The sequence below is a fragment of the Aotus nancymaae genome, unplaced genomic scaffold (assembly GCF_030222135.1).
Source record: "Aotus nancymaae isolate 86718 unplaced genomic scaffold, 86718_ANA_hifiasm-v0.15.2.pri h1tg000007l, whole genome shotgun sequence".
NCBI classification, from domain to species: domain Eukaryota; kingdom Metazoa; phylum Chordata; class Mammalia; order Primates; family Aotidae; genus Aotus; species Aotus nancymaae.
The window spans coordinates 47,799,561-47,814,524 of record NW_026988418.1 but is presented as its reverse complement, the minus strand read 5'-3'; the positions used below and the strand labels follow the sequence as shown (position 1 = coordinate 47,814,524).

At 39.7% G+C, this 14,964-nt stretch overlaps 1 protein-coding gene across 2 annotated transcripts in view; it reads left to right on the top strand.

Moving 5' to 3' along the window:
* The window catches only part of MCOLN2 (mucolipin TRP cation channel 2), a 72,488-nt gene continuing 57,524 nt past the window's right edge, over positions 1 to 14,964 (top strand). The window contains exon 1 of one of the 2 annotated variants that reach the window (XM_021667727.2): positions 1 to 317. In XM_021667727.2, coding sequence (XP_021523402.2) covers positions 217 to 317 — 101 coding nt within the window. In that variant the 5' untranslated portion in view covers positions 1 to 216. The remainder of the gene's footprint in view (positions 318 to 14,964) is intronic. The other variant, XM_064372575.1, reaches the window with a different exon arrangement.

The following is a 14,964-nucleotide window of genomic DNA, read 5'->3' as shown; positions in this document are numbered from 1 at the left end:
CACAGAGCAGCCTTTCAGACGCCCTAGCAGGGCCCGCCGCAGCCCGCCACCGCCGCGCCTGCTCTTGGTCCGGAGTCTGCGCGCACTGCACGGCCGGTAGGAAGAGTAAGAGAAGGGGGACCCGCTTAGAAGGGCTCCAACTTCAGCGGACGCGTTCCGGCGAGGGCGGAATGAGTCTGCTGTGAACGATTTTTCCTGCTCGGAATCCCGAGACCCATGGAAAGTTTTGAAGGAGGAGGCGTGGCCCGGCAGCCTTATCGTTTTCCCCAGGCAAGGATTCCTGAGAGAGGATCAGGTGTTTTCAGGTTAACCGCCAGGTGAGGAGTCTGGGCTGCATCTTTCAGGATGCTGGACTCTGGAGAAATCCTCCTAAAGTCGATGGCTTTACTGTCCTAGACTAGAACTTGTTTGCTGCCTTGGGAATGCTTGTATTAACTGCTTCCAGTTAGTTAAATAAGGCTGGGCTGTGCCTTCCGGAACAAACAGGCCTTTCCCTCAGGTGGGAGGAGGGTTGTAGTGTGGCTAACCCCAGTTCCTCGGCCTTTATGAAAAGGCGCACAGTTCAGCCGGTTGACGCTGCTAGCGGGCTCCTCCTCTGTGGTCAAAGCTCCAGTTACCCCAGCACAGTTAAGAGAGGTTGTGAGTACAAAGAGGCCTTGGCTCCCTCATTCCCTGCTCTCCAAACAGATATATATATATATAAATCTGAAATATATGTGTATGTGTGAGTGTGTATGTGTGTCTGGTGTACAGTACTTATGGGAAACAAAAGTGTGTGTCATAAATTGAAAATAGAAGAAAAGGTTAGCACGAGAGAGGTGGGAGAGGTTTCTTATGGGTGTCAGGATGCCGATTCTGATATTTTATGTTGAAGGAACCAACTACATAGTTCTCCCCAGAAATGGGATGTGGGTTTCACACTCAGCAGCTGCTCACCACCTCTGTGATGTGATAACCAAAATCGGGCAAGTTTTGGGAAATTTGATAGCTTTCTCCTATTGAGTCAGAAGTTTCTTGAAACTTTAGCCCGTCTTCCTCTTCATACCTTAAGAGGAGTTAAACGTCCTCTGCCGTGAACTTTCCACAGGCACACCCTTCTCCTTTAGCAAGCCCTTCCTAGGTCAGTTTCTGTGGCCAGTACTCTAAAAACGACACATTTTCCATACAGAAGCCATCATAATACCAATTTTATTTAAGCTCCTGTAATAAAAACTGGGTGATTCCTAGTAAAGTGTTTGAGGTAGCCACATTTTTTTTCTGTGAGAGAGAAACTATCAAAAGTGTTGTTTTTAAAAATAGAGTAATAGATAGATATAAATATTTTAATGAAGCAAGTGAGAAGAACTGAGAGACATAGTTTGAGGAGAGGGGCACAGAATACAGAACTGAAAGTCAAGAATGATCATATTCAAAAGCTGATCTCTTTGACTAGGTCTCTGTCAGTGAAGCGAAACCTAGAACAAGACAATTTTAAAACTGGTGGAAAAAGAGATGGCTTTGTGACTATAGCTTTCAAAGTAAAAATAGTGGCCAAAGAAAACTCTTCTGTCCATAAAAAATTAAAAGTGGACTTCCCTGAAGCTGGGCTGTTTTCTTTAGCTAAGGCCTAGAATCTAAGTTCCTTTTTTTTTTTGGAGATGGAGTCTCATTCTGTTGCCCAGGCTGGAGTGCAGTGGTGCAATCTCGGCTCACTGCAACATCTGCCTCCTGGGTTCAAGCGATTCTCCCACCTCAGTCTCCCAGGTAGCTGGGATTACAGGTGTGCCTCACCACACCCAGCTAGTTTTTTGTATTTTAGAAGAGACAGGGTTTTACTGTGTTGCCCAGGCTGGTCTCGATCTCTTGACCTTGTGATCCGCCTGCCTCGGGCTCCCAAAGTGCTGGGATTACAGGCATGAGCCACCTCGCCCAGCCAAGTCTAAGTTCCACGTGTCAGTTCTGAAGAATTAAATCAGTCTTTAGTGAGCTCTTATGTCATATGTTAAGGGGTTCATAGAAAAAAGTGCAGGCATACCTTGTTTTATTGTGCTTTGCTTTATCACACTTTGCTTTTTTTTTTTTTTTTTTTTTTTACAAATTGAAGGCTTGTGGCAACCTTGTATCCAGCAAGACTATGGCACCAATAGACCAATATGGCATTATTATTATATCTGTTATGGTGATCTGTGACCAGTGATCTTTGATGTTACTGCTGTAATTGTTTTGGGGTGCCATGAACTGTGCCCATATAAGACAGGGAACTCAATAAATGTTGTATGTGTTCTGACTTTTCCACCGACTAGCCATTCCCCTGTCTCTTTTCCTCTCCTCAACCCTCTTTATTCCCTGAGACACAACAATATTGAAATTAGCCCAATTAATAACCCTTCAGTGGTCTCTAAGTGTTTGAGTGCAAGGGACAATCACAGGTCTCTCACTTTAAAGTTAGAAATGATTAAGCTTAGTGAGGAAGGTATGTTGAAAGCCGAGGCAGACCAAAAGCTAGGCATTTTATGCCATTTAGCCAAGTTGTGAAAGCATATGAGAAGTACTTTTTTTTTTTTTTGAGACGGAGTCTCGCTCTGTCACCCAGACTGGAGTGCAATGGTGCAATCTCGGCTCACTGCAACCTCCATCTTCTGGGTTCAAGCGATCCTCTTGCCTCAACCTCCCGAGTACCTGGGACTATAGACACATGCCACCATGCCCAGCTAATTTTTTGTATTTTTTAGTAGAGATAGGGTTTCACCATGTTGGCCAGGATGGTCTTCATCTCTTGACCTTGTGATCCTCCCTCCTCAGCCTCCCAAAGTGCTGGGATTACAGGCATGAGCCACCGTACCTGGCTGAGAAGTTCTTGAAGGAAATTATAAGTGCTACTCCAGTGAACACACAAGTGATAAAGAAGCAAAACAGCCTTATTGCTGTTATGGAGAAAGTTTTAGAGGTCTGGATAGAAGATCAAACCAGCCCCAACATTTGCTAAGTCTAAAGCATAATCTAGAGCAAGGCCCAAACTCCCTTCAATTCTCTGAAGGCTGAGAGAGGGGGTGAAGCTGCAGAAGAACAGTTTCAAGCTAGTTGAGATTGGTTCATGAGCTTGAAGAAAGGAAGCCATCTCTATCACATATAAGTGCAAGGTAAAGCAGCAAGTGCTGATACAGAAGCTGCAGCAAGTTATTTGGAAGATCTAGCTAAGATCAGTGAGGAAGGAGGCTACTTTAAACAACACATTTTCAATGTAGACAAAACAGTCTTCTGTTGGAAGGAGATTTCCATCTAGGACTTTCCTAGGTAGAGAGGACAAGTCAGTATCTGATTTCAAAGCTTCAAAGAGCAGAATGACTCTAGTTAAGAACTAGTGCAGCTGGTAACTTTTAAATTGAAGCCAGTACTCATTTACCATTCCATAAATCCTAGGGCACTTAAGAATTATGTTAATCTACTCTACCTCTACTTTGTAAATGGAACAACAGAGCCTAGATGACAGTACATTTGTTTACAGCATGGTTTACCTTTTAAGCTCATGGTTGAGACCTACTGCTCACAAGATTCCTTTCAAAATATTAATGCTTATTGATAATACCTCTGGTCACCAAAAAGCTCTGATGGAGATGTACAAGGAGATGAATGTTGTTTTCATGTATGTCAACACAACATCCATTCTGCAGCCCATGGATCAAGGAGTAATTTCAACTTTCATGACTTATTATTTAACAACTACATTTTTTAAGATTATGGGTTGTCATAGAAAATTATTCATCTCATGAATCTGGGCAAAGTAAACCCTCTGGAAAGGATTCATCATTCTGGATGCCATTAAGAACATTCATGATTCATAGGAGGAGGTCAAAATATTAACATTGACAGGAGTTTGGAGGAAGTTGATTTTAACCCTCACGGATGGCTTTGAAGGGGTCCAGACTTCAGTAGAGGAAGTATTAGTCAGTGCAAAAGTAATTGTGGGTTTTGCTGTTACTTTTAATGGCAAAAAACACAATTACTTTTGCATCAATCTACTAACCATAGATGTGGAAATACCCAGAGTACTAGAAGAGAAGCCTAAAGATGTGACTGAATTGCTGCAATGTCATGATCAAGCTAGAATGGATGAGGAGCTATTTGTTATGGGTGAGCAAAGAAAGTGGTTTCTTGAGATGGAATCTACTCCTAGTGAAGATGCTATGAACACTGTTGAAATGGCAACAAATAATTTAGCGTATTCCATAAACATAGTTGATTAAAACAGCAGCAAGTTTTGAGAGGACTGTCTCCAGTTTTGAAAGAAGTTCTACTGTGGGTAAAATGCAATCAAACACCATTGCATGCAACAGAGAAATATTTTGTGAAAGGAACAGTTAATTGATATATCAAACTTCATTGTTGTCTTCCTTTAAGAAATTGTCCCAGCCACCCCAACCTTCAGCAACCACCACCCTGATTAGTCAGCAGCCATCAACAAGGAGGCAAGACCCTCCACCAGCAAAAAGATTACAGCTTACTGAAGGTTCAGATAATTGTTAGCATGTTTTAGTAATGAAGTACTTTTAAATTAAGGTTTTTTTAAAAGGACATAATGCTATTGCAGACTTAATAGACTATGGTATAGTGTAAACATAACTTTTATATGCACTGGGAAACCAAAAAATTTGTGTGACTTGCTTTACTATAATATTTGCTTTATTGTGGTGATCAGGAACCAGACTTGCAGTATTTCTGAGGTATGCCTGTAATTTTATTTCCAGATTTCATTTTATCAAACTGCAGTGTTCTGTTCAATATTAAATGTTTTAAAACTGTGTTTTCAGTTTGTTTATTTGTTTGCTTTGGCAATCATCTGAATTTTTTTTTCTCCCCTCTCTTCTCAGCCTGCCTATAGCTGAGCTTTCTACTCTGTTTTGAGCTTGGGCCTCAGCCCCTTTTATTCTGGTATGAGAGACTGTGTCCAGGGAATGTTGTCCATATTCCTTTTCCCCCAGCTGGGTGGGTTGTTTCCTTTCTTCTCTTTTGAAGGTTGGGTTTTGTTTTCTCCCCTTGAATACTTCTCTGTAGTTTCAGCCTAAAACATCTGCCAGGTAATAACTGGTAAGTCATGAGGCAGAATATTCTCAAAAATTGTCTTTGGTGTAATTCTAGAAGACCCACAATTTAAATGGTGGCCTTAAAAAAATCATACTACTTTAAACCAACTACAGGAATTTGGTAGAGATAGAATATAGGGATTCACCAACATGACAATGAGGCAGGCTTGTCCAAAATTAAGGCAACCTCAATGCTTTGAGGAAAAAATGATGAATTATTTCTTTATAACTTCTTTTCCTTAGGGAGGGTCATCACCTTGACTTTTATGAAGTTGGGCTCTTACTGAAAATGTTGAAGAAAGAAAAATGTTAGGAAATATCATAATTCCAGTCATTTTCCTCAGCTTTAATGGCATGTGGAATCCTTTATTGCTGAGAAATGGAGTTTCCCTTTCTTTATCTCTGCCTCAGAGAACTATTTCTTCAAGTTTCCAAAGGAGTGTGGCTTGTTTAGAAAAAGAACTTTAAAAATATGCAGCTGTAGTTCTGCTTTCCTGGTGTTCTGAGGCAGCCAAGTGGTGCTCAGAGGTGATTTTTAGGAACTTGGTGGCACGGTTGTCAGTAGGGAAACTACTGAAAAGTTGGCATGTGCATCTTTCAGGAGTGGCTCTAATGGAAAATGAAAAGCCCCTATGGCCTTCCTTCAGGGGGCGTCTTAGGATTAGAATGACCATGTCATTTATGTTCTGAGAGCTGTGCTGAGAAGGGAACCAAAGTTTTCTTCTTTGCCTTTTTTTCCCCTCAACTTCATTGAATTGAGGCCTAGCTACCCTACTCAGCTACCTCAAAACCTCAGTTGGCTAGTCATTTTTCTTTCTTCCTCTCTTGTGAGACTAGCAGATCACGAGGAAATTTGTTTATAGTAGGAACTGGAGACTGAAAAAATGATTTGTGAGTTGTTAGGATTGGTCCAAAGTCTTTCATTTATTGGACTGCCCCCGATGTCATCCTGGGGCCAACATAGTTATTACTATAGAAACATTGACTTTTAGTCACTGTATGTATCGCTCCTTCCACCCTCTACCCCAAACCAATCACACACAAAGTAAGGCAGGGAAATACCTGACTACCTGATACATATCAGACTCTTTCTTTTTGAAATAGCCCATTTTAACTCATAATGATAATTCAAGAATTTACATGTTAATTACCAAAAATGAAGAAAATGCGAAAAACTTGAAAAAGAAAATTAAGATTACCTATAATACTTCCTCACAGAGATTATAAAAATATCAAGTTTTTTTTGGCTGGTTCATGTTCTTCTAGACTTTAAAATGTCTACACACACATATAAACGTTTTTTTTTGTTTTCCAGCCTGGGTCTTGTTCTGTCACTCAGGCTGGAGTGCAGTGGCACAGTAATAGCTTATTGTAGCCTCAAACTTCCAGGCTTGAGCAATCCTTTTGCCTCAGCCCTCTAAGTAGCTGGGAATGCACGTCCCTGCCACCACTCCTGGCTAGCTTATTTATTATTCTTATTTGTAGAGATGGGGGTCTCCCTATGTTACACAGGCTGGTCTCAAATTCCTGGGCTCAAGGGATCCTCCTGCCTTAGCTTCCCAAAGCTCTGGGATTACAGGTCTGAGGCACCATGCCGAGCCTATGCTGATATTTCAGGTCTGAGGCACCATGCCTAGCCTATGCTGATTTTTGAAAAATAGCAGCATAGGCTGGGCATGGTGCCTCAGACCTGTAATCTCAATCTATTCTGTAACTGAAAAAATTACAATATGTCATAGACATCTTCAAGTCAGTGCAAAGTTACAAATAGGGCTGCAATTAACATTTTTGTAACTATCTTTCTAATTCATTATTTTAAAAATTGTATTATAGATCCATAGAAGCTTGATTCTTAAGTCACAGATACTTTTATAGATACTGCTCAAGTGCCAAAGTTTACATTTCTTTTAACAGTTTTTAAATCATTCCTCATAAATAAAAATTAAGATAGGTTTTTACCAATCTGATTGTTAGTAAATTTTTATTGATAAATGTTCACTGGCTTGTTCAGATCCATTGCCTGTAATATTGGATTGTCTCTTTCTTACTAATAGTCTGGAGCTCTCTACAGGTAATAATAGATAGTTAACTTTTGCCTGTGTAAACATATTGCATATTTTTTCCAAGTCTGTTTGTCTTTTAACTTTTTGAAGTCTTAAATTTTTATGTTAAGAGCTGTCAGTCATTTTTATATCTTCTAAATTTTTTTGTATTTAAAAAGGTACGTTACTGGGCATGGTGGCTCATGCCTGTAATCCCAGCATTCTGGGAGGCCGAGATGGGTGGATCACGAGGTCAGGAGTTAAAGACCAGCCTGGCCAACATAGTGAAACCTCATCTCTACTAAAAATATAAAAATTAGCCAGACGTGGTGGTGGGCGCCTGTGATCCCAGCTACTCAGGAGGCTGAGCCAGGAGAGCCGCTTGAAACTGGAAGGCAGAGGATACAATGAGCTGAGATCATGCCACTGCACTCCCGCCTGGGCAACAGAGTGAGACTCTGTCTCAAAAAAAGAAAAAAAAAAAAGCCATGTTAAATTATTTTTAAAAATCCTGTATCTTATACTACTATCAATTTTATTTTAAAAATATGTCTACATTTTATTTTTGTATTCAGTTTGAGAGAGTACTCTAATTTTCTCTTTCCCAAATGGATAGAAAATTATTATAATAAGAACTCATTGGATAATTTATTCTTTGGAATACTTTAGGAATAATGAGTAAAACAAAGCAGAGTTTCTATCATCAGCAACCAGGCAACTAAATTACCTACAGCTCGCTAATGTATGTTGACTAAGCAAGACTTACTTTTGAATATATTTTTAGTTCACTTTGTAATATTGATATTTTAGACTTTCTATTATTTTTGTTATTAATATTGTTGTTATAATTTGATCACAAAAGGTATTAACCAAGGAAAAGTTCATGTAGTCCAGGTTGATGTCTCATTATTGATTCATTTCTTTTTTCCAACAAATTTTCATCAAACACCTATTATGTGTTAGATACTGTGCTGTATGCTGGGCTATTTGATAATAAGCAAGACCCACCCTTCATTAGTCCCTTGTAGGAAAGACCAATAAAGATTGTGATTGTAATTATGAAGGAAATAAAGTTATGATAGAGGTGGTGGGGAAGGCCACATTAATAGAGTGGTCAGAGAGCCCTCTCTACAGAGGTATCATTTGTGCTGAGATGAAGGATGACAGGAAGGAACGAGACACACAAAGAGCTAGGGGAACCGCATCTGAGCTGGTTTCATATTTTTGCAGTTGCAAATTGTGTTGCTATAAACGTGTGCAAGTATCTTTTTTCATATAATGACTTTTTTTTTTTGAGACAGAGTCTCACACTGTCACACCGGCTGGAGTGCAGTGGCGCAATCTCCACTCACTGCACTCTGTGCCTCCCGAGCTCAAGTGATTCTCCTGCCTCAGCTTCCCGAGTAGCTGGGATTACAGTCATCTGCCACCAAGCCCGGCTAATATTTTTGTGTTTTTAGTAGAGATGGGGTTTCACTATGTTGGCCAGGCTGGTCTTGAACTCCTGACCTCATGATCTGCCGCCTTGGCCTCCCAAAGTGCTGGGATTACATGAGCCACCAAACCCGGCCCATATAATGACTTCTTTTCCTTTGGGTAGATACCCAGTAGTGGGATTACTGGATCAAGTAGTAGTTTTATTTTTAGTCCTTTAAGGAATCTCCACACTGTTTTTTCCATCGTGGTTATACTAGTTTATATTCCCATCAGCAGTGTAAAAGTGTTCCCTTTTCACTGCATCCCCACCAACATCTATTTTTTGAATTTTTGATTATGACTATTCTTGCAGGAGTGAGGTGGTATCACATTGTGGTTTTGATTTGCATTTCCCTCATCATTAGTGATGTTGAGCATTTTTTTCATGTTTGTTGGCCATTTGTGTATCTTTTTTTGAAAATTGTCTATTCATGTCCTTAGCCCACTTTTTTATGGGATTATTATTATTATTATTATTGCTGATTTGTTTGAGTTCCTTGTTGATTCTGGGTATCAGTCCGTCCTTTTTCAGATACGTAGATTATGAAGATTTTCTCCCACTCATTGGGTTGTCTGGTTGTCTATTTACGCTGCTGATTGTTTCTTTTGCTGTGCAGAACCGTTTTTTTTTTTTTTTTTTTTTTTGAAGACAGAGTTTTGCTCTTGTTGCCCAGGCTGGAGTGCAATGCAATGGCACGATCTCAGTTCATCGCAACTTCTGCGTTCCAGGTTCAAGTGCTTCTCCTGCCTCAGCCTTTCAAGTAGCTGAGATTACAGGCATGTGCCACCATGCCCAGCTAATTCTGTATTTTTAGTAGAGACGAGGTTTCTCCATGTTGGTCAGGCTGGTTTCAAACTCTCAACCTCAGGTGATCCACCCACTTTAGCCTCCCAAAGTGCTGGGATTACAGGTGTGAGCCACCACACCCAGCCCAGTTTCATTCTTCTACATGTGGCTTGCCAATTATTCCAGCACCATTTGTTGAATAAGATATCCTTTCCCCACTTTATGGTTTTGTTTGCTTTGTCAAAGATTAGTTTGCTGTAAGTATTTGGCTTTATTTCTGGGTTCTCTATTCTGTTCCATTGGTTTATATGCCTATTTTTATATCAGTACCATGCTGTTTTGGTGACTGTGGCCTTATGGTATAGTTTGAAGTCAGGTAATGTGATGCCTCCAGATTTGTCTTTTTGCTTAGTCTTGCTTTGACTATTCAGGCTCTTTTTTCGTTCCATATTAATTTTAGGATTTTCTTTCTAGTTCTGTGAAGAATGATGGTGATATTTTGATGGGATTTGAATTGAATTTATAGATTGCTTTTGGCAGTATGGTCATTTTGACAATATTGATTCTATCCACCCATGATCATGGGATGTGTTTCCATTTGTTTGTGTCATTTATAATTTATCTTAGCAGTGTTTTGTAGTTTTCCTTGTAGAGGTCTTTCACCTCCTTGGTTAAGTATATTCGTAAGTATTTTATTTTATTGCAGCTATTGTGAAAGGGGTTGAGTTCTTGATTTGATTCTCAGCTTGATCTGCAGCTGAAGCATTTGGGTGAATGTGTACAGATCACTAGTTTGAGCAGATGGGTGGAGGAACAGTTGGAGGGCAGCTTTGAGAGACCAATTAGACCTGTAGATGGAGCTTAAAAAAAAGGATTGCAAAAGAGAGATTTGCTGGATATGCAAATATGGAAACCCACATCATGTGGAGAGTATTTAAAGTCATAGCATTGGACAAGCTGTTCTAGAACAAAGGATGGAGACTAGAGGAACCCATACTGTGCCCCAAGGTACTCTGACATCAAGAGGAGGGAGGTGTCCTGGACACTGACAGAAGAGGCTGTCCCAAGGAGGCAGTGGTCAGCTGTGTCAAATGCTGCTGAGCCACTAAGCCTGAAAAGTGTTTGTTAGAATCTATAGCAAGAGATGGTTTACCCTGAGTGTTTTAATGGAGTGATAGAAATGGGAACCCAGTGTTTTGTTCTAGAGAATCTAAGTCAGCTTGAGGAGGTAAATGCTGTATTCATTCCATCAGATGGCTTTACTTTTTTTTTCTTCTCATTTTGTTAATGTGACCATGTAGAAGTTTCCTGAATGTATGGACTAGGATGGCTGTTTGCCAAAATGTCACACATTTTTAATTTTAATTTTATTTCAATTTTTCTTTTTGAGACAGAGTCTTGCTCTGTTGCACAGACTGGAATGCACTGGTGTGATGATGGCTCACTGCAGCCTCGACCTCCCCAGGCTTAAGTAATCCTCCCACCTCAGCCTCCCAAGTAGCTGGGACTACATGCCCAGCTAACTTTTTGTATTTTTGGTAGAGACGAGGTTTTGCCATATTGCCCAGGCTGGTCTCAATCCTGAGCTCAAATGATCTGCTGCCTCGGCCTCCCAAAGTGCTGGGATTACAGGCATGAACCACCACACTTGGCCATATTGAGTTATTTTATCCTTTGGTATTAATATGTTGCTTGCCTTCAACAAAATAGGAAGAAGAGAGGAATGGATACTGATAAAGTTATAGTTGACATGCAGAAAACTAAACAAATGGGGAAAAGGGTAATTAACTCCAGGAAAATAGTTCAGATGAGGAATAGTATAACATTACAGTATGTGAATAGCTCAACTATGAAGAGTTTTTGCATATTCACTTCATAAAATCTGAATGTTAATTTATCCAAAATTTGTATTAAAACTTTGTTAGGAAGATGAGTGGGGAGGCGAAAATAAATCTGTATTTTCCAATGGAGGATACGAATTGATAATATCTAAAATGAAAAAATAGTGGCGTAGGTATTATTTAGAAATTTTAAAGTAAATGACTTTTAAAAGACAGATAAAAGTAGTTGCACCTAAGGAACAGAAATCAGAGGTAGAATTTATTAAAAATTCATTTAAAATTATGTACAGGCCAGGCACAGTGTCTCACACCTATAATCCCAGCACTTTGGGAACCCAAGGTGGAGGGCTCATATGCGTCCAGGAGTTTGAGAGCAGCCTGGGAAACGTGGCAAGACCCCATCTCTACAAAAAATTTAAAAACTACCTGAGCATGGAAGCACATACCTACGGTCTCAGGTACTCTGGAGGCTGAGGCAGAAGGATTGCTTGAGCCCAGGATGTTAAGGCTCCAATGAGCCATGATTGCATCACTGCACTCTAGTCTGGGTGACAAGAGTGAGATCCTATCTCAAAAAAAGAAAAGAAAAATACCGTTATGTACATTATTAAATTTGTTTGGGGGAAATAAAGATGGTGGGGAATTAGGTGAGACCAGATCGTACAGAGCCACACAGATTCGGGTTGCTGGTATGGGGACCTGGGAGGCTGGTTTTACCACTCACTGTAATGAGGATACAGAATGAAGGATGGATTTGGGAAGTGGTTTGCCCTGCCTACCCTGCCTCATCCTCTGAAGCTGGTAAGATATATTTGTGAATAAAAAAAAGAAAATTCTGGCCGGTCTCAGTGGCTCACACCTGTAATCCCAACATTTTGGGAGGCCAAGGTGGGCAGATCACCTGAAGTGAGGAGTTCAGACCAGTCTGGCCAAAATGGCGAACCCCTGTCACTAGTAAAAATTAAAAAATTAGCTGGACGTGGTGGCAGGCACCTGTAGTCCTAGCTACTCTGGTGGTTGAGGCAGGATAATCGCTTGAATCTGCAAGGTGGAGGTTGCAGTGAGTCAAGATCATACCACTGCACTCCAGCCTAGGTGACAGAAGGAGACTTCATCTCAAAAAAAAAAAACAAAAACAAAGTTCGTGTGCTGCTACACCAATATATGATACCTAAACAGATCTGGTAGGAAACATGATGCCTATTAAAATTATTTTCTATTTGTTTGTTGGGGTTAGGGAAACAAACATCAATTTCTTAAAGCTAACAAGTTTATAATATCAACTGGGACAACAAAGAACAAACTCAGCTAAGGTGTGGTCAGAGCTCTGAAACAATAAGGAAGTAGTTCCAAATGTTTTTTATAACTTTTTCCCATCAGTTAAAAGAACATCCACCCTCTTTAAATATGTATTCATTTACATATCATATGCAGAACCATATGTATGAAACAGATAAAATGAACATTTTGAGGAATGGGATAGATGAGGATATTAAAAATGAATTGCCAGTCTGGGCATGGTGGCTCACGCCTGTAATTCTAGCACTTTGGGAGGCCAAGGCCTGAGGCTTGCTTGAGGCCAAGAGTTCAAGACCAATCTGGCCAACATAGCAAGATCCCATCTCTATTTTTTTTTAATTAAAATAGAAAAAAAAATGAATTGCCAAATGCAGCAACTTCATATTATGACTTCATAGTGTCATTAGCAAATATCTTATGGTACTATATATACTTAGAGCCATACACCTCATGGAGCAATCATAGTTTTCTTGATAAATCTGCTTTTTCTCCCCAGCTTCTTTTCAGATCAGATATGCTTTTCACATTTTATTTAAAAACCCATGGTTAACAAAATTTAGAGTGTTAGCCCTCCTATTTTTTTATATTAATTTGGGCTTACATTAGTTTTACAATAAACCTAATTTTTTGCAATAATTCTTTTTATTTTTAATTTTGTGGGTACATTGTAGGTGTAATATGGGATTACATATTACATATTGTAGGTATAATATGGGATTACACCTACAATGGAGATGTTTTGATACAGGCATGCAATGCATTATAATCACATCATGGAGAATGGGGTATCCATTCCCTTAAGCATTTATCCTTTGTATTACACACAGTCCAATTATACTCTTTAATTATTTTTAAGTGTACAATTAAATTATTATTGACTATATTCACCCTGATGTGCTATCAAATACTAGGTCTTATTCATTCTTTTTCTTTGTACCCATTAACCCATCCCTACTGCCCCTTCACCCACCAGCTCTCTGCCACACTATTCTTCCCAGCCTCTGGTAACCATCCTTCTACTCCCTCTGTCCAACAAATGAATTGTTTTGATTTTTAGATCCTACATATAAGTGAGAACATACAATATTTATCTTTCTGTGCCTAGCTTATTTCACTTGTCATAATGATCAGTTCCATCAATGTTGTTGCAAATGACAGTATCTCATTTTTGTGACTGAATAGTACTCAATTGTGTGTATGTACCACATTGTCGTTATCCATTCATCTGCTGATGGACGTATAGATTGCTTCCAAATCTTAGCTACTGTGAACAGATCTGGAACAAACATGAGAGTGCAGATACCTCTTCGATATTACTGATTTCCTTTCTTTTGGGCATATACCTAGCAGTGGGATTGCTGGGTCATATGGTAGCTCTATTTTTAGTTTTTTGAGGAACCTCCAAACTGTTCTCCATAGTGATTGTACTAATTTACAATCCCACCAACAGTGTACGAGGGTTACCCTTTCTCAACATCCTCACCAGCATTTGCTATTGCTTGTCTTTTGAATACAAGCCATTTTAACTGGGGTGAGATGATATCTCATTATAGTTTTGATTTGCATTGCTGTAATGATCAGTGATGTTGAGTACATTTTCATATGCTGGTTTGCAATTCGTATGTCTGCTTTTGAGAAATGTCTATTCAAATCTTTTGCTCATTTTTGGATCAGATTATTAGGTTATTTTTTATAGGATTGTTTGAACTCCTTATATATTCTGGCTGTTAATCCCTTGTCAGATGGATAGCTTGCAAATGTTTTCTCCCTTTCTGTGGGTTGTCTTTTCACTTTGTTGATTGTTTTCTTTTCCGTGCAGAAGCTTTTTTTTTTTTGAGATGGAGTTTCGCTCTTGTTACCCAGGCTGGAGTGCAATGGCGCGATCTCGGCTCACCGCAACCTCCGTCTCCTGGATTCAGGCAATTCTCCTGCCTCAGCCTCCCGAGTAGCTGGGATTACAGGCACGTGCCACCATGCCAATTTTTTGTATTTTTTTAGTTGAGACGGGGTTTCACCATGTTGACCAGGATGGTCTCGATCTCTTGACCTCGTGATCCACCCGCCTCGGCCTCCCAAAGAAGCTTTTAAACTTGATTTGATTCCATTTGTTCATGTTTGCTTTGGTTGCCTGTGCTTGTGGGGTGTTTCTCAAGAAATTTTTGTCCTGGAGATTTTCCCCAATGTTTTCTTGTAGTAGTTTCATAGTTTGGGGTGTTAGATTAAAGTGTTTAATCCATTTTGATTTGTTTTTTATATGGTGATAGATAGGGGTTTAGTTTCATTCTTTTGCATATAGATATCCAGTTTCCCCAACACCATTTATTAAAGAGACTGTCTTTTCCCTAGTTTATGTTCTTGTCACCTTCGTCAAAAATGAGGTCACTGTAGGTGTATGGACTTGTTTCTGGGTTCTCTATTCTGTTCCATTGGTCTGTATATCTGTGTTTGTGCCAGTACCA